Source organism: Eretmochelys imbricata, chromosome 1 (assembly GCF_965152235.1).
Source record: "Eretmochelys imbricata isolate rEreImb1 chromosome 1, rEreImb1.hap1, whole genome shotgun sequence".
NCBI classification, from domain to species: domain Eukaryota; kingdom Metazoa; phylum Chordata; order Testudines; family Cheloniidae; genus Eretmochelys; species Eretmochelys imbricata.
In genome coordinates this window covers 261,479,570-261,499,756 of record NC_135572.1, presented here as the reverse complement: position 1 = coordinate 261,499,756, position 20,187 = coordinate 261,479,570, and the positions used below count along the sequence as shown (strand labels likewise).

Sequence of the window (20,187 nt, the reverse complement as noted above, 5' to 3'; positions counted from 1 at the left end):
TCATTTTCAGTTCGGTTATGCTAACAACTTTTTTTTAAATTGAGGTGTGGCATTACCTAGGGGTCTGATCATCCTTTAAGCAGATTTGTTAAGAGCCCTACAGATATGCTTTATTTATTTCCATTCACAACGGGCATGTGTAATTCTGCAATATCAGCATGCACTGAGTACACTGCATGAGATGAAGTCAAGTGCCTCTAGCTCCCAAGTACTTACAAGATAGCGATATACACCAGAGCACAGTAATGATTAGATTTTGAAAGAGTTAATAAAACCAAATTACTGACTGAGATGAGTCCCATGTTTCTATGCCATCCTTGTTTGATAGGCTATTTTATTTTATTGTTTAAAAATTTTTTTTAAATCGTATGCGCTTGGGATGATTTCAAGACGACAGACAAGAAAAACAGCTGAAAACTTTAAAAAATCAAGTTTTCTATCATGTTTCTATTTTTTTTTTTTTTAAGACAGATGGACTCCTCTGTAAAAAAAAGGTAAATGTGTACATATAGTATTTCCAAATCTCTCAACTAATTTTTATGCACTTGTCATGCCATGCAATGCAATGCAACGCAACTTCAACAGCTTACCCAATGAAAATGCAGTGCCTATCCTCCAGGTCACCTTTTAAACTCTGCATACAGAAGAAAGAAAATATACACAAATAAAGGGTTCAATCCTGCCATGCCTTCCTCAAGGACTACTCACAAGATTTTGTAGAACAAGTCCAAATAGCACAAAAAACTTAAAATGAAAAAAATCATAATTTGCCTTAAAGTTAATGGCCACAACTGAAAGAAGCGTGTGCATGTTTTTCTGAAACTAGATTTCCAAGGAACTTTGCTCCTAGAAGCCCTAGTTCATACTGTCTCCCATCATGTGCGCGCGCACACCCCCTCCTACACCTAGACTGGAGAGAGAAGGAGAAAGGATTCATGGAGACACCAAAAATACTTCAAATACGTACTAATAAATTTGCATATTAAATCAATGACCCCAATCATGCCTCACTGTGGCCATGTTTGCAACATTAAGGGCTTGTCTATACTTTCTGCTAAATCAGCACTGCTGCAATCGATGCAGCGGCAGCGATTTAGGGGTCTGGTGAGACAAGCTAAGTCAATGGCAGAACATTCTCCCATAGAGGTCTGTTCTCCACCTTCCTAAGAGGCGGGAGGTAAGTGGGCAGGAGAGCATCTCCCATCAACATAGCACAGTATAGACACCCTGTAAGTTGATCTAAGTTACGTTGACTTCAATTATGTAACTGAAGTAGTGTAACTTAGGTCAACTTACAGCGTTAGCCAGCCCTAAGTTTAAAGATTATGTTCCCCTCAAGACCTTGTCTGTTAAGAGGATTCAAAGATGGCTCTCTGATAGAACATTTTAAATAAAGGTCCTGACTAAACACCTTTTTGCTTAAAGTAGTGTAATAGTAAGGAGAATGGACTGCAAAAAAAATGCTGTAAAGCACTCAGACAACCCTGCAGCATATAGCATGATGCCAACAAAGCACATTAAAAACTTAAAGACATGATCTAGTTACACACTTCTAAAGTTATTTGAGCTGAACTAATCAATTCAAATTAACACTTCTAAAGTTATCTGAGCTAATCAATACAAACATACCTGCAGTTATTTGAATTTTGGTGATGAACATGGATGCTTATATTTGAATATGCAATCACTTAATACACTTTTAACAATCCCTTCCACAGGACTACAGGTTATAGTTTCAAATCATGCAATGCTACCACAAGTTAAAAGAATATCTGAATCCTTATAATTTAAACAAGCTTTTAGATGAACAGCTGGAAACAAGTTTCACAGTTAAAAGGAAGGGTGTTATATAAGATGTCAAGAATGAAGGAAGACGAGACACCACCAGATAATTACTGAGAGCATGGAACAGAAGCCAAGTCAACAGGAAGGGAATCAGAGAACTAATTATATAGAGGGACTTGCGTATTATTTAAAGTTCTTGATTTTTAGTTGAGTTTATAGAGAGACCTAGAATGTCAGTGTATATAGTAGTCACAATATATTTAAAACATTTTCAATAGAACTGTGTGTTATTTATTCATAGATATGTCAAGTCATCTTAGCCATTTTGTTTTTGTTAGGTTTTTATTTATATAGTTTAGAACTATGATTAAGATTGCAATATATATTAACAACTTTGATAGTTAGAAATTAACATCTTCAGGTACCAAATCTAGTTTTAAGTGGAAGTATGTTGGATATTAAACCCACTGTACCCTTAAACATCCCACTATACTGATACTAAAAATACCTTTTTCTAGCTTTTATGTGTTGGGTAAATTCACATATTGCCTTGGAATCCATTTGTGCGCTTGACTCATGAAGCTAGATTGTTCCTGTATAAGTGGTCTAGATCAGTGGTTCTCAAACTGTGGGTCAGGACCCCATTTTAATTTCTCTTGTCAGAAAGGGGTCACAATGCAATGAAGTTTGAGAGCCTTAATTTCCTTGAATGTTCTTGTTCTTCAAGTAACTGCACATGGCAGCTGGTTCTTTGAATAACTGCACCCACTTATGGTGTCCACATTCCCCAGAATAGCAGTTCAGAATGTTTTCTCTAGCAGTGACTAATAGCGGTCATGCATGTGCTCCCACCACCCCTCCTCATCCTGTCCCCAGGGAATAAAGTGTACAGCAACCTCAACCTCCATTCAGTTCCTTCAAACTGCTTTAAGTAATGAGTTGGAACACCAGTGTCCATTTGTATTATTCATTAACTTCCAGCCTAAATACTCAGTAAACAGTTTGTTTATAGTTGGTTACTTTTTACTGTTTCAGTTGGCAGCAGGTTAGGGGAAAAAAAAAAAAAAAAGGAGTGCAGCTTTCGGTAGAGCCTAAATTCCCAGGTTTTAAATCATGCCAATCCTGGGGGGCGGGACCAGGGGAGAAGGAAATATTCCTCTCACTGATACCCAGACAATAAAAGGCATATGTCATGGCTGAGGAACTCCCAGTTATCCCAGATAACTGTACCATTTTCACGCCCTTCAAGAAGTGGACACAAAGGGAGAAGCAGTCTAGACTGAACCTTTTTCCTCGGGGGGGCGGGGGGGGAGGGAAGGGGCCACAAAAAAAACATGAAAGCTATGTTAGGCTCTGACCATAGACAAAAGCTTCTTCTTTCCTGAGACAGTCTTCCAATTCTCCTATCAAAGTTGTGACACCAAACTTACGGGCCAGGAAGCAGCTGAGGCAAACTCAGGAAGATCCATCAAAACAGTCCTGCTTCCAAGGACTGAATAGTTCTGACTCAACATCAGCTCCAGTGCAACTGCAGAGAGAAGCTTTAATCAGCTGTTCTCAAACTTTGTTGCACCACGACCCCTTTCTGACAACAAAAATTACTACGTGACCCTGGGTGGGGAGGACCAAAACCTGAGCCCTGCACCCCGAGCCCGAAGCCAGAGCCCTGCTGCCCCAGGCAGAGGGGGCTGAAGCCCAAGGGCTTCATCCCTGGGAGAGGGGACTGTAACTTGAGCCCTCCACAAAAAGAAACAAGGGTACCAGTTATGAAAACTTCTTTGAAGCAACACATCAGTAAAATTAAAGGATGCAAGTCCCACTTTTATCTTTCAGTCTCCTGTATCAGTTCCTGCATCAGTTTTCTTCAGCCAAAGACACCAATTCCTCTGCAGTTTCTGACAGGAGTCTTCCATTAAAAAGAAATATCAACGGAGAGAAAATAATAATGAGAAGAAGTTTCCTATTACATCTAAAGATGCTCATTCTCACTATGCTCCTTGGTTTCCTCGGAATTGGCCACAATACTCATAATTTCAGGAGCAAGTTCTCCCACAATATATGGGAACTATTCGTGACTCACAGGCTGCAGACTCTCAGTTCTAATCATTTTCCTTGTCTAGTTCAAGACACAAAGGAACAACATATTTTAAGTGATGATGAAATACCTGCTCATCGGGACAATCATTCTGATCCTATACCTGATTCTTCTTTCTTACCTGATGAAATCATTGCACAGGCTACTCCACTTTCACCTGATAATTTTAAAACTTTTCAGGAATTACTGAAGCATATAGTACACACACACACTCTTCATTTGGATATAGTTCAGGAAAAAGCATATAAACTATTTGATATTCAACAATCAGCAGCCCAACTGCATTAGATGCTGCCGATTCTGGTGCTCGTTGCATTACAATACCTGTAACCATGACTAGTGTTCAATGGCTATCTGCCTTAAGTTTTACCAAAAGAAGTTCAAGCAGCAATTGAAGACTTGCCATTCAAATGGTCAGAATCTGTTCAGTTCTAACATTGATAATCTCTGCATTCATTACAAGATTCAAGATCCAAGATCAGATTTTATAGAATTTCAGAAACAAGGAATTTTGTCCTCAGTCTTCCGTCTCCAGATATAGGAAAGCTCAATATTCTTTTTTCATGTTCTCAACACCAGAGGCCTTCTGTACAATTTAAAGAAAGATCTACATATTAAAAGAAGTCAGCTCCATTACCCTCTCCTGTACTACTCAGTTGGATCAGGCACAGAGACATCAAATTCGAAGCAGTGGTCAAGGATCTTTTACAGATGCTCCCTGACTTATGCAATCGTTCCATTCCGGAACACCTTGCATAACTCGAGTTTTGTGTAAGTCAGAACATATATCTGACATTACGCCAAGAAAAAAACAAACAAAAACAAAAAACCCCAAAACACTCTTTATTTCTAGCTTACGGAGCTTTTTCCAGAAGCGCAGATTTGCATAAATCAGGTCTTGCGTAACCCGGGGAGCGTCTGTACTAATCTAACAAAGATCTATGCCCTTTTACTTCACACTCTGATTCCTGTCTATTTTTTTTCCTGCAGGCTTGGATGCCATTCACCACAGATTGATGGGTCCATCAAGTAGGCAAGGATCGTTATGCCATTCAATTTCAAACCTTTTCTTCCTTCCCGCCCCATTTCCCAGTTCCTTTTCAGGGACTATTCTCATGAGAATGCCACATGCCAGCAGATAGATGACCTCATCAAGTTAGGAACATTAGAATCAGCACATGAAGCTAGGAGCATTAGAATTAGTACATCAGAATGGCTTCTATTTTCTTTATTTCCTCATACCAAACATACAGTTAGTCCTCAGGAACCTTAAATAAATTCAACACACCAAATTCCACATGGTAGCTCTCACTTCAATTATCCCAGCACTAGATACCATGGATTAGTTCATTACCCTCAACTTGCAGGACATTTATTTTGATGTCCAAGTGCACTCACAAATGGCAAGTTTTATGGCTCTGGGGAGTCATTATCCATTCTGGCACTTCCTTTCAGAAGGTCATTGACACTGCAGGTGTTTATGAAGCACCTGCCAGGACTAGCAGCTCATTTATGCTTATAAGCATTGTACATTTACTTTTATCTGGACAATTGGCTTGTAATGGGGAAGTCACGAATGCAAGTCATAGCAGCAGCAAGCAAAGTGATTAATTTATTTTTATCTCTGGGTTTGGGAATCAACAAAGTCAAATCTGGATCTGTCCCGGTCTATAGGAGAGCTCTGATTAATTCTAGATTGAGAAGCAGTGAGGACATTCTTTCTACTGAAAGTATTTCAAATAAAAAAAATTTTATCCTTCACATCTGTACTTACCCTCTGCCTACAATAAGAAAGAGTTGCAAACTTTTAGGCCATATGGCTTCGCATATGTTTGTAAATCCAATTGCCAGATTATGTGTCAGACCATTTCAAGCATGGATCAAGTCACCTTAGAAACCAACACTCAATGATTTGTCATTAAAAGTACTGATTCCTGATCAAATCCTGGAGCCTTGATGGAATGATAGACAAAGGGAAATGTATGTGTGGGAATTCCATTTGCTTCTCCAGTCATGTCTGAAGCTCAGATAACCGATTTATCCAAAATAGGCTGGGATGCACATATTACTTTTGTCCTCGTGGCCTCTGGTCATGTCTAGAACCTACGATTCACATAAAACATACTAGAACTGAGAACTGTGAGATTAGCTTGCAAAACCTTTCTGCTTTTCATCAAGGACTCTTCAAACCAAGTTCTCATGGACAATTCTACAGTTACATATTATACAGACAGAGGTTGAGATCAGACCATCTTTTTCAAGAAGCCACAAAACTTTCAGAATGGTGTATTGAGAAGCACACCAGTCTGACAGCTCTTCATTTCCTGGGAGAGAAAAATGGTATTGTGTACTCACTAAGTAGGCAGATGTCTTGTCTGACGAATGGCAAATGAAAAATTTTCTACTAACCCAAGTCTTCCAAGAATGGGGAATTCCATTTGCTTCTTCCTCCGGTTGAGTTAGTGGTCCCTTAATTTATTTTTCCTAATCAGAACCTCCAACAAGATTACTTAGCTCTTTTGTTATTTTTCTTTATCAGTTCTTCTGGAACTCTACGTTTCTTTTTCTGACAGCACAGCAAGGCAAAACATGTATGTCATAAGCGTGACAAACTACACTCAGTTGTAAAAAGAAAAGGAGTACTTGTGGCACCTTACAGACTAACCAATTTATTTGAGCATGAGCTTTCGTGAGCTACAGCTCACTTCATCGGATGCATACCGTGGAAACTGCAGCAGACTTTATATATACACAGAGAATATGAAACAATACCTCCTCCCACCCCACTGTCCTGCTGGTAATAGCTTATCTAAAGTGATCATCAGGTTAGGCCATTTCCAGCACAAATCCAGGTTCTCTCACCCTCCACCCCCCCACACAAATTCACTCTCCTGCTGTTGATAGCCCATCCAAAGTGACAACTCTTTACACAAATGTGCATGATAATCAAGTTGGGCCATTTCCTGCACAAATCCAGGTTCTCTCACTCCCTCACCCCCCTCCAAAAACCCACCCCCATACACACACAAACTCACTCTCCTGCTGGTAATAGCTCATCCAAACTGACCACTCTCCAAGTTTAAATCCAAGTTAAACCAGAACATCTGGGGGGGGAGGGTAGGAAAAAACAAGAGGAAATAGGCTACCTTGCATAATGACTTAGCCACTCCCAGTCTCTATTTAAGCCTAAATTAATAGTATTCAATTTGCAAATGAATTCCAATTCAGCAGTTTCTCGCTGGAGTCTGGATTTGAAGTTTTTTTGTTTTAAGATAGCGACCTTCATGTCTGATTGCGTGACCAGTTGTATCACCTCAGTGGTAGTGGACTCTAAACAACACAGAGCAAAGGAAAGACTGCCTGAAAGGGGGCATGCACAAGTAGAAAGGTTTGTTTTGCTTACCTTTCTTTTATCCTCATCTGCAGGATCAAATTTGAAAGTGGCCCTATTCTGAGGAAAGAAATAAATTAAATGTAAAATAATTGCCATAATCTGATTAGAACAAATTTCACAGTTTTAACATGAATCTCAGTTGATATGGTGCAAAGGACTTTCTTGAATCATGTAATCTAACCCACTGCATCCAACTGTGAGGCTACAGTAAGCTTGCAATAAGTGCCTCTAAATTGTTCCCCAATTACCTCTATAGTTGTAGTATAAGCCTGGATCCTGGAGCTATGTAGTGCTAACCTTTACTCCCTCTGTTGTCATGGCCAAGTCACTTAGGGCCAAAGACTGACCCCATTGAAATCAGGGATATTTTTGTCACAAACTTCAATGGGCAATGGACTCAGGCCAGCAAGATAATACCTACTTACACACAAGGGAAACTGCAGTTATCTTTTCACCTTATACAGGTGTTGAGGATTAGTTCCATGTGTAAATCAGCAAGGCTATTTAGTTACTCAGGCTTTTCAAACGTAAGTGGTGCATCTCATTTGTAGGTTGGGAAATTCTGCTTTAGGTTGATTTTCCCAGTTTGGGTATTTTTAAAATAATTCATCCAGAAAATGCTGATTCAAATAAAAGTGAGTACAGTACAAGATCTGTTGACATATTTCTTCAATTTTTACTGGTTGTCTAAATGCATTACCTAGTGTTCTTTTGTTATGGGTACAATTAAGCGTGAGGAAGGTGTGGTCTCACAGAACTTGAGCTAGTGATGGACATTAGTTCTATTTTAGAAAATTCTGAACTGTATTAATCAGCACTCAAGTGGCAAAAAATATTGTTAGAATTTTTTTTTTTAAACTTGAGAACAGCAATTAGTTATTTTAACAATATTTGGTCTTTAAGAATGCTAAAAAGAGATGGAAAGCAATAGAGTGTAAGACTCTTGCTAAGCTATGTAATTTTATCTAATGAAGTGAATGTTGATCTTTACTATCTCTGTCCTTTAACACCATAAGAGGAAAAAATGACAAGCTGCTACCTTTCATACAAATGATCCAAAGGTCAAGCATGACTGCCTTACATGGCTTATCTACAGGAACTCTCCCTTGCACGGCACCAAGCATGCACCTACGTTGGCAAAAACTGGACTAGACGTCACTATCTGGACTCACTATCAAAAGTTATCAGCATCAGTCTCTTCAAGTAACAGGCTCTCAAGGTCAGATGAGGATTGTTTTACTGTTTGCATTGTTGGGCAGGTCTGATGTGAGGGGAGTAAAAAGAATCTGTAAAGCTGTGGTGGCTGTTTTTAACTACACTTAATGACCATGAAGGTACCAGCAGAAAGTCTCTGGGTAGGAAGACGCAGAGGACAGGCTTTGGATATGTCTTTAGGAAACAAAATCTGGCTCAGTATTAAGTGGGACTCCCCCAAGCAGAACATCTATTAGGGCTAGATGGGAAGAGTTCACCACCTCCTCATCACAGATGTCAGAGTGAAAGAAAGGGGCCCAGACCTTGGCAGTATCTTTTTATTGATACGACGCCTTGAAAAGACTAGAGAAACCTTTACTGGGGGTAAGGTATCTTTGCGCAAGAGAGAAAACACACATTTGGTGTGCCCACGGCAGATGGGGCCATGGAGTGGGAAGAGAAGGAAGGAGCATCTAAATAAATGCTCTTTTAAACAGCCATCTGCAACCACCAAGAAACAACTCTTAAAAGTTAGACACACAGAACTGTGGGTCCTTCTATTAAAGAAATAAGTTATCTGCTGCTTTTAGAATTTGCTGGGTTTTCTTTTCTTAAAAATTTGAAAAGTGTGCCCAGGATAATAGGTTGTTTTTTCACGTGCCTTAACAAATCTAGCTAACTATCAGTTTGTAATGGAACCTAGATACTGTGATGTTTTCTGCTTCTGCCTGATTATGCCTTAGAGGATAAATAAATGAGACACAGAAACACTGTGGTAAGACTTCTCTGTAAGGACCATAATAGGCAGGGGATGGGTCAGATTGGGAACATGTTTAGAGATTTATTCCTGCAGCCCAAGTTTTTCTGGAATACACAGCAAAACCTCTAGTCATCAGAAGGAGAAACTTTAACCACAACTTACATGCTAAATCCTACTAAGGAAAGCTTCCCAAGCCATTCCCTGCCCCAAATGAGTAGGGGTTGGCATGTCTGACCAAGTGAGGGATTTTTTGCTGGGTGGGGTTGTTGAGAAGGGAGGGGGACAAACAGAGATAAAGTATTAGATATTTATGTGCATTCAGACACTGATTGCATATACAGAATTTAACAAAAATACAGTTCTCAGCCTTACATTCCTGCAGTCTGCCCCTCAGGCACAAACCCCTGTACCTCAAGTGACAGTTATCTAAACCCTCTGTTGGGCCACAGGCAAGTGAATTCCAGAGCAGAAATTCACACACAGGTGATACCTTGACAGTAGCCCTAACGGATACAATCAAGTCTATCAGCAATTAGGCAAGAACATGCTGAGATACTCTGCTCAATCTCCAACAAAACCCCAGGTAGCTGGAGGCTTCTGCTAAAATAATCAACAGTAAAACTGCTACTGTCATCATTAAACATCACTCAATAAGAAATTGAGATACGTTTCTATCCATCTCATACCTAGGAAGACAACCATGAACTGATTCCCATTCATAAAGGTTTTCCTTTCAAATCACAGGGCTAGAAATGTAAAGAAATTAAAAGCTTACTCCGCACAAAACAGACAAAGCCACCCAGAAGCCTTGGTACAGGATACAAGCTATGGCCAAGATTCAGACTGAGCTGGTACTGTGCTGAGATGAGCTGCTGCAACAGCACAAGAAAGAAGAGGTGGCAACTTAAGAAGCTAGTACTCAAATCTAGCAGATTTAGAGTTCAAAATAAGCCTTTAATTGCATCCAAAAGCATGCTAGAAGATACAGCTGTTCTCCAAAGTCTGAAGTAACAGCAGTCTGACAGAATAAGGCATCTACTTTTATGTCAAATGATCTTCAAAGATAGACTACCCCACCTAGGGTTGCCTCCCAGATTGGCCAGGAGTCTCCCGGAATCAGCCTTGATCTCCCAGTGACTATTAAAAGCAATCCGGGAGATTTTAATAGGCCATTAGAAGTCCCGTCAGCAGGGCGCAGCGGAGCTAAGGCAGGCTCCCTACCTGCCCTGGCTCCATATGGCTCCTGGAAGCAACCACTACATCCCTCTGGCTCCTAGGCACAGAGGTGGCCAGGGGGGTTTCTGTGTCCTGCCCCCACCCTGTGTGCTGACTCCAAAACTCCTATTGGCCTAGGTTCCCAACCAATGGGAGCTGCGGGGGCAATACCTGCAGGCAGGGTCATCACACAGAGCCGCCTGGCCACCCCTGAACCTGACCGACCACTTCTGGGAGCCTGCCGCACCCCAACTCCTTGCCCCAGCCCTGAGCCCCCTCCTGCACCCAAACTCCATCCCAAAGCCCACACCCTGCACACCCTCCTGCACCCCAACGCCCTGCCCCAGGCTCAGCGCAGAGCCCCCTCCTACACTCCAAACTCCTTGGCCCCACCCCCAGCACCCCCTCTTGAACCCCAACCCCCGTCCCAGTCTGGTGAAAGTGAGTGAGTGTGTGGGAGAGAGTGAGCGATTGGGAGGGGAGGGGGAAAGAAGGGAAGAGAAGATGTAGGGGGCAGGGCCTTGGAAGAGGTGCAGGGCACGGCTGTCTGGGTTTGTGCGATTAGACAGCTGGCAACCTTACACCACCAAAACAATCTAAATGTCATGAAGTCCATATCAGACAAAAATGGAACCAATCATCTAGCTCAGCGGTTCTCAAACTGTGGGTTGGGACCCCAAAGCGGGTCACAACTCGATTTTAATGGGATCACCAGGGCTGGCGTTAGACTTGCTGGGGCTGAAGCCCAAGCCCCACCACCCAGGACCAAATCCCAAGGCCCCCGAGGTCAAAGCCAAAGCCTGAGGGCTTGATCCCTGGATAGCAAGTCTCAGGTTACAGCTTGCCCCCCCGCCTAGGGCTGAAGCCCTTGGGCTTTGACTTTGCTGGCCCCTCCACCCCCCAGAGAAGTAGGGACTCGGGCTTTGGCTTTGTCCCCTCTGAGGCGGTGGGGCTCAGGCTTCAGTCCTCCCTCCTGTGGTTGTATAGTAATTTTTGTTGCCAGAAGGGGGTCACGGTACAATGAAGTTTGAGAACCCCTGATTTAGCCCAACAAGTGAAAAACTAAACTTCTGGCTCTCATGCTACCAGGGAATCCAAACATATCCCCAAGCCCCTTGACTACACATGGGCATACCCCTGTGGTAATGGAAGCGGACATGCCCTTTGCCACCACCCACTAGATGCTTCTTGCCAGCATCTTCAGCTCAGCCTCTTCTGAACTGAGCTTCAGCAGGCTCTCTTGCACACTCATGCCCTTACTTTGGCCAGGTATACAAGCAAATTAAATAAGCTGTGTCTCCTGGATTTTATGAAAGAGACAGCGCTCCATGTTATTCACATGCTGACAGCAGTCACAGACCACATGGTCTCCGCATCACCCAGTGGCCTCACATATACACCAAGCAAGATGAGTGACAAGCGAACCCTAGCCAAGAATGTCCTTCAGGTGGATGAGAAGTTACCCATCACCATCTTCCAAGAGAAAGGAATGGAATGACTCAAGTGCAATCCCATCCACTCCCTGACCAACTCTGCAGCCATATTATCAAAACCTTGCAGTCACTGGTACTGTAGGCTGAAGGCAAAGCTAAAAAAATCATTATGGTATTCTTATTTCTGAGCGTGGCTGTTATTTTGTGAGGGATAAATAATGAGGACATTACAGAGAAGGTTAATAGTCATACAGCATTCATACAAAGAAAAGGAGTACTAGTGGCACCTTAGAGACTAACCAATTTATTTGAGCATAAGCTTTCGTGAGCTACAGCTCGCTTCATCGGATGCATAAAAGTGGAAAATGCAGTGAGGATATTTTTATACACACAGACCATGAAAAAATGGGTGTTTATCACTTCAAAAGGTTTCCTCTCCCCCCACCCCACTCTCCTGCTGGTAATAGCTTATCTAAAGTGATCACTCTCCTTACAATGTGTATGATAAACACCCATTTTTTCATGGTCTGTGTGTATAAAAATATCCTCACTGCATTTTCCACTTTTATGCATCCGATGAAGCGAGCTGTAGCTCACGAAAGCTTATGCTCAAATAAATTGGTTAGTCTCTAAGGTGCCACAAGTACTCCTTTTCTTTTTGCGAATACAGACTAACACAGCCGCTACTCTGAAACCTAGCATTCATACAGTGCATGGTGATTTATAGCCTAGGCAAGGTGAAGAGACATTCAGGTCAGACTATTTTACGGTGTAATTATACATTAGGATAATGCCTAAAGGTCCCAGTCAAGATCAGGGCCCTTTCATGCTAGGCACTGAACAAACATGGCATAGCCTAAACCTAAGGAGTGACAAATGGTGGAGTGGAGGAGGAGAAGCTATAAATCACCACACACTTGTAAATATTAACTTTCCCTGAAATCGCCTCATTACTGATCCCTCACAAAATAAAATCCCCATTCAGAAATAAGAATACCATTTTTTTCAGCTCTGCCATCAGCCTGTAGTACCAGTAACTGCACGATTTTGATTGGAGTGGGGAAGGAGGGTAACAAAGATCTTGCAGGTTTCAGAGTAGCAGCCGTGTTAGTCTGTATTCACAAAAAGAAAAGGAGGACTTGTGGCACCTTAGAGACTAACCAATTTGTTTGAGCATAAGCTTTCGTGAGCTATAGCTCAATTCATCGGATGTTAGTTTCTAAGGTGCCACACGTACTTTTTTTTTTTTTTAAAAGATCTTGCAGTTGATTTGATTTCTTGCATGGGTGTCATATAGACAGACACATACTTGGAAAACAAGAGAGAGAGAGAAAGTCACATAAGCTTTGCTTAATTTCATATCTTCCCAAGTAGAACTAAGGTATTTGTGGTAGAGAAGGCGGAACGCACATGAAATGAGAGGAGTGAAGACCAGGTGAAGGAGCAAAGGGGGTTATTTCAGGGAGGTGTATTTTGGGATCACTTAAGAAAGATAACTGGTGTGTGTTAATTTGTGGAAATTTACAAGGTTAAAAAAAAAAGGGTGGTGGGGGGGGAGTTTACAGGCAGTAGCCAGGGGCATTCCAGCAAAGAACAACGATTACGGGAGGAAACAGGAAAGAACGGGAACACACTAAGGTATCTGAGGCAGGAACAGGGATGCACGAGGGAAAGGGGTCAGCAGGAAGCAGGGGTTAAAGGGGGAGCTGGAGTAAGGGGGGATTTCACAGAGATAACAGGTGCCCGTGACCTGGAGTCACGAAGCGGGCGGCTGCGGGGAGTAACGGGGGCCGCGGGGGGCTACGCGGGTGCCTGCGGAGCACTCCCGAGGGGCGGTGTCCGTGGGAGAGCGTTACGAGGGCTCCCGCGGGGCTGGGGGTCAGCGCGGTTCGAACGCGGGGCGGCGAGGGAAGCGGGCTGGCGGGCGTGCCGGGGCGCAGAGGAGGCTGCTGGCAGCGCTGTGCCCGGGGAGCTGGAAGCGGGGGTGACAGTTACACGGCGGCGGGGGGGGGGGGGGGGGGGAGATGCTGCGCGAGCGGGGCAGCACACCGGGCGGGGGAGGGGGAGCTCGAGGGTGTTACACGAGGGGAGCTAACGGGGACGGGAGGAGTTATACCGAGGTCCGGGGCTGTGGCGACGGTGGCTTATATCGAGGCCTGGGAGGGGGGGGCTGGCCTGGGAGGGGGCGGGGGGCGCGTTACCTTCTCGTTGTACCGGCCCAGGACCCGCTCGAGGCCCTCGGCCCCGCCGCGCCCCCTCACGGCCTCCAGCGCCGTCTCCAACTCCATGCCTGCGGGGCGCTCCCGAGCCGCGGGCACCGCAGCCGCAGCGCCTCCGCCAGCAGCAGCCAACACCCAGCCAGCTGCTCCCCGACCTTTCACCCTTCACCGCCAATGACGCCACGTTTGCCCTGGAAACCAACGGCCCGGCCCCACCCGGCTAGGCGGGGCGAAGGGAGAGTTCGGTCGCTGTTGGCTGGAGCGGGCCTGGGGGAGGCGGGCTCGTGCCCATTTCGTCGTTCCTATTGGCTGCGCTCTATTTCCCTCCCCAGTTCAGGGCAGAAGCCCCCGGCGCCCCCTCAGGCAAGGCCGAGGCTGGCAGAGACTACATTTCCCAGCGTACAGTGCGTCAGCAACACGGCCATGCATGGCGGGACCTGCCGCCTGTTCGTGATGTGTTGCATGCTGGGAGTTGTAGTCCCTAGGGGCTACGCCGATGGGGGAGTTAGCGGGGGCGGGAGGGCAGAGAAACTTTAATTATCACAGTCTCCACTGGAAGCATTGACGTGCTGTGTGTGTGAATGTGTGTCTTGTCCCCCGCAACTCCTTCGTGCCTCAGTTTCCCCAGCGGCCCGATGGTCATCGCGACATGTCCCTACTGTGGTGGCTAATACAGCTGATAACAACATGCTTTCGGCCCCAGCCGCAGGCTCTCAACCATTTATGTCCTTTTGCAGGAGGCTGCAAACACCGGATCCCGCTATGGGGGTTACCACTTGTGGCCCTTCGTCCCAATGGGCCAGACAGGCACGTCGCAGCATCTGTGCCCCGGGGTCATAATGCTGGCCCGGTGTGGGCTGATGCCCTCGAATCATATGGAGTTAGTTACATTAGTGCAGGAGGGCTGTGGGGGGTAACAGAGAGCACAGGACTGGGCACTAGGCGTGGGGCAGCGGGCCTCAAGAGCGGAGTGTTGAGCTGGGTGCAGTGTGCAGATCGTGGAGCTGGGTTTAGAGGCAAAGTGACGGTGACAGACAGCTCAGAACTGGGTGTGGGGGAGTTACAGGAGGAGAAAACTTGCGGGGGAGGGGGGCGGGAGAGCTCTATCCTGCCCTCCAGGCAAATTCTGGTTGCACCCCTGCAGGACGATATTGCAACATAGGGTGATATGCCATTAGTATATGATGGGTTTCAGAGTAGCAGCTGTGTTAGTCTGTATTCACAAAAAGAAAAGGAGTACTAGTGGCACCTTAGAGACTAACCAATTTATTTGAGCATAAGCTTTCGTGAGCTACAGCTCACTTCATCGGATGCAACATATGTGTTCCATCATACAAGTGCACAATGATGCCACTTCAATGTCTTGACTCTTTGTCCAAGGGTGAGAAAGTCTATGTAAGTGGGAACTGGGTGGGCAAGTGCCATGAGGAGGGTGTGTCCTGAGGTTCCAGCCATAAAGGCGGATAAGGAGGTCTCTTTTGACTTTCTCTTAGCCTGTAGCTGAAGAAGAGAGCAGTCATTGGTGTTGGGCATGAGATAAAGCTTAAAATAAATATTCTGGTGACCACCTGAGAAAAGCTGGAGCCACCACAGCTGCCTGGAACAGCTGAAGAGTCAGGGTGGTCAGGCAGCCGCTACAAAAACTTATAAAAAGCAAGAGGCAAATATGCACACTACACAATTGGACAGTCTTTGAATTCTGTGTGCACTCTACACCAATGGGTCTCAACCTTTTCAGACTACTGTACCCCTTTCAGGAGTCTGATTTGTCTTGCATAGCCTCAAGTTACACCTCACTTAAAAACTACTTGCTTCCAAAATCAGACATAAAAACACAAAAATGTCACAGCACACTATTACTGAAAAGTTGCTCACTTTCTCATTTTTTACCATAGAATTATAAAATAAATCAATTGGAATGTAACTATTGTACTTACATTTCAGTCTATAGTACATAGAACAATATAAACAAGTCATCGTCTGCATGGGATTTTATTATGTACTGACTTCACAAGTGCTTTTTATGTAGTCTTTTGTAAAACTAGGCAAATATCTAGATGAGTTCATGTACCCTCTGGAAGGCCTCTGCATACCCCAGGGGTACACGTACCCCTGGTTGAGAACCACAGCTGTACAGTAAGAAAACAAAGCAGTGTCACTGTCAGTGAATGATAAGTCTGATACCTGCGGTGTTACCATCTCTTGTGACTATCAAGAGTTCAGTATAGTTGGTGTTTTTCCTCAAGTCCCACCTCCTGGACTCATGTTATTATGCAAGAATCTTAGCTTCCATTTAGAAACAAAAATTACGCTCTCCTTCTCAAGTGACAACATGGTTGGCTCTCCAAAGTTGCCTATGCACAGTAAATCCTTTTGCAGATAGATTAATGATGTGATGGGAGTTTATAGTGGCCTGACTAGCATTAGTGCCATAGAATGGTAGCATGTCACAACCAGCTCCCTGCTCCACTCCCCTGCCCACTATGTCACGTGCTGCATTAAAAGAGCAAGAGGGCAATCTGATATCAACAGGAGTTATGGGTGTGCATAAAATTCAGGATGAGCTCTCAAAACATAAGGGCAGAGATCTTGTATTCCTATATTTTTTTGTGAAGCATTATACACATCTATAGGTTTACAGCAATAAAAAAACCACTTCAAACTTGAACAGTATTTTACATATTCAGAGCATTTTGTAATAAAAATGTACTGTCCAGATTGCAGAAAATTGCCTATTTTGTGATCAACAATAAAACATTGCTTCAGAGGGGTCTGCTACTTGTCTCCCTCAAGAGGAATTTACTTATTCAACACAGACTCATTTCCTGACTCCCAGGAGTGCTCACTCTCCTAGAAAGCTTGAAGAATACTTCTCTCTCGCTCTCAAATATTTGATAGCATAGCTGAACATATCCTGAGGCCAGGGCATTAGCAATTACTAATGGACCTCCAAATAGAAACACTCCTGAACATCTTGTGCATGTGTGTATGAATAATCCAGATCCAAATGTGGATCTGAATGTCTAATTAGGGCCTTGATCCACAGTGGGCTGAACTGAAACCCAAAATCAGAACACCATCCAACCTTTGGGACATAGAGGAACAAAATCCAAGCCTAAACACTAATCTGATTTTTTTTTTTTACTCAAACATATCACCTTCATAGTACCTTCTTAAAGAAATTAAGCAAAAATAATCCTTTGATAGTTTTTTTATCTACATACCATATAATAAAGTACAAGCCTTTCTACACCTCTCTCTCTCCAAAATAATAAAATGTTCAAATTACTTACATACCTTTTTATTAAAACCTAAAAGATAGACTCTAGAAAAAGTTACTGGCACTTTGAAGGCACATTGTCATTTATCATCTGTGCATTTGAGTTTACATCTTAGGTAGCATATGAAAGATTAGGATTTCAATGAAAGGTGGACAGAATAATTTGCATCTTCCCCCAAAGAGCTGCCAGACCTTTTCAGAGGGCGCATACCATGAGCTCTTTCCATGTTTGTTACTTTATCTAAACCTTCCAAAGCAGTGTCTGCCCCTGAATTTCATGGGTTTCAGGGTCAGTCACAACAGAATTGTGAGGTTGGCGAGGTCAGAGGCCATTTTTGTCAAAGGGTAGTGACCCTAGCAGCAAGAGATAGCCTGACAAAAAATTGGATTCATTCTAGTGAAAGTAGTTCTCACTGCTCTTCCCCTGCTGAGTCTTTTTTCTACCTGGTAATGAAAATCCTGCAAAGTTGTAGTGGGGTTTCACTCCAGAATGACAAAAGCAGCATTTTGAAAATGCATTTGTAGTGGTCTCAAGGGGGAAAAAAAAGACAGTGGACTTCCCCAGAGACATTTGTATAGTTGCACTTTACTTAAAATTTGTGGCTATGAAATCACAACAGTTTTAGTTGCCATGGTCAAGGAGCTCAGGTGGGCGGGCAGGGGAGGTCACTGAGTGGTCTAAGCATCTGCTCTGTAATAATTCCTAGAATTACAGATTCAAATCCCCATAGAAACAATTCTGCCTTTCATCCTTCTAAATTAGACAAAATGAGTGTGTGTGTTCTGGGGGAGACCTTCGAAACCAAGGTCCTATCTAATGTGTGTAGTCATTAAAGATCCTGTGGCTCTTTTCATAAGAGCAGATGTTTGCTGTGGTGTCTTTGACCAAAAGTCCCTCTCCCCAGCACTGATGTGCTATATGCTGGCTGGCTGCAGTCCTCCATCCCAGAGATGGTTGCATTTCAATGGTACTATATACACTGTATATGATTTCTATCTATCCACCCACATGGGTTTTCATATGGCTCCCATCATCATGGTATCTGAGCACATCTCCCAAATTCTAAAATGTGTGTGTACACATAAGGATATATTTCTGTTTCTCTTCCTTCCAGTCAGCAGGGACTGGGCTTTGTTTATTGATTTTAACGTGCTGTTTTTGTGGAAAGGCAAAGTGGTAGATTTTGCACTTTGCTTAGAAGCAGCTGAGGTTCAGGTCACCTGGATCTCTTCCAAGAGTCCACTCCAGATTCTAGTGCTAGTGGCGGAGAAAGCTCCATTCTGCCCACATGAGCCTCACTCTTGTGGCAGACTGTTTTGATGGTATGCAGTTGTCATGCCAGGTCAGAATCAGCAGTCTATTGGGTAACTTAGGCCACTCCTCTGTAGGGGACATTGAAAAGACCAAAACCTTGAATTTGACAAAGTATTTCATGGAGGGTCAGTGAACAGAATGGGTCACAGGTGGGCCCTGCTTGGCTAAGCAGAGGGGCTGCTGTTCAATGATTTGAGAGCTTTTGGGAGAAAAGGCAAATTTTATTTCTTTGGCAGCATTTGCTTTCCCTATGAGTTGCAGTGCACTGATTGCAGTCTGGCTGTAGGTACATATCTGTATGCATTTTATATTTAACAATTTCAATGCCTTGATTAAACAAACACAGAAAGAACACTGAAATCAGGACCTTGATCCAAACCAAATACTTCAAAACTGTAGCTGCTAAAGCTTAGCTACTTATAAACTTCACCAAACATTTTAACTATGTGATATTTTGACATTTTTTGTGGATACCTTGAATTATAACAAAGGAGGATTTGATACATTGAGCCTGATTCTCAGTTTCCCTGCACCATTTGTAGTCATTTACACCAGTGCAAAATGACTGTAGACTGAGTGTAAAAGAATACCATTTGATCTAGTAGAATTTTACCTCCGCTTTTCTCTTGGTGTAACCACATAATGGAGAACTAGAGCCAGATTTTAAAGATATTTAGGCACTTAAAGATGCAGATATGCACCCAGCGGGATTTTCAAAAGTGCTGGTGTTTTTGAAAATTTCACTAGGTGCCTATCTGTATCCTAAAGTGCCGAAATACCCTTAACAATCTAGCCAACAGGCTCATTATTTGTAATTAGCAAAAACTCATTTCATGCAAATTTTCAACTCAATTCTGCAGTCAATGTGTACCCCTGTCAAAGGGTTGGCCACCTCCCAAGTGCCCCCCTCGTGGCCTGAGGTGGCTCTACGGAGGCCTGCCTCACTTTCCTCTTCATTCAGAGCCTTTTAAAAAGTCCACACAGTCCAGATATTCAAAACATTCCCCTTCTGGGGTCCCATTTATTAAGTCCTGCACAAAATCTTTCATAGCAGATCTCAAACCGCCGAAGACGTCATCCCAGTTTCAGCTTGGCCCAGCCCTTGGCCACTGAGGGTCTGACCTCTCTTTAAAGTCAATTTCTTTTGCCCTTATCCAAAGCTGGGCATAGCCCCTCCTCTTGAGTGTCTATCTCCCTTTCAGAGTTCAAACACTCCATCCTTCCACTTTCAAGCTGGGAACAGCCCCTCCTCCCTTAGGATCCGTCTTCCTGCTTTCCCAGTATCTCTTGCCTGGAGTTTGGCCTTCTCCACAGGCCTTTCGCCTGCACACACAGAGCCCTGCAGGAGCCATCTTATTCCCTGCAGTATGCATAGGCATATGCCAACACCACCACCCACTGTTCCCCTTCAAAAGGCCCAGGTGCTTTCCCTTATGCCCAGTTGGCCAGACGAAAATTGCTCCAGCAGATGCACTGATCCTGCTCCCTCTTACAGGG

General features: G+C 43.8%; 1 protein-coding gene across 4 annotated transcripts in view; it reads right to left on the bottom strand.

Annotated features, from left to right (window-relative positions):
- The window catches only part of RIC8B (RIC8 guanine nucleotide exchange factor B), a 59,610-nt gene extending 45,361 nt beyond the window's left edge, over positions 1-14,249 (bottom strand). For 2 of the 4 annotated variants that reach the window (XM_077828959.1, XM_077828940.1), the window contains exons 1-2: positions 14,078-14,249; positions 7,284-7,331 (exon numbers count right to left, since the gene is read on the bottom strand). In XM_077828959.1, coding sequence (XP_077685085.1) covers positions 7,284-7,331; positions 14,078-14,164 — 135 coding nt within the window. In that variant the 5' untranslated portion in view covers positions 14,165-14,249. Of the gene's footprint in view, positions 1-590; positions 637-7,283; positions 7,332-14,077 lie in introns of those variants that run through there. The other 2 variants (XM_077828948.1, XM_077828954.1) reach the window with 2 other exon arrangements.
- Positions 14,250-20,187: the final 5,938 nt, after the last annotated feature.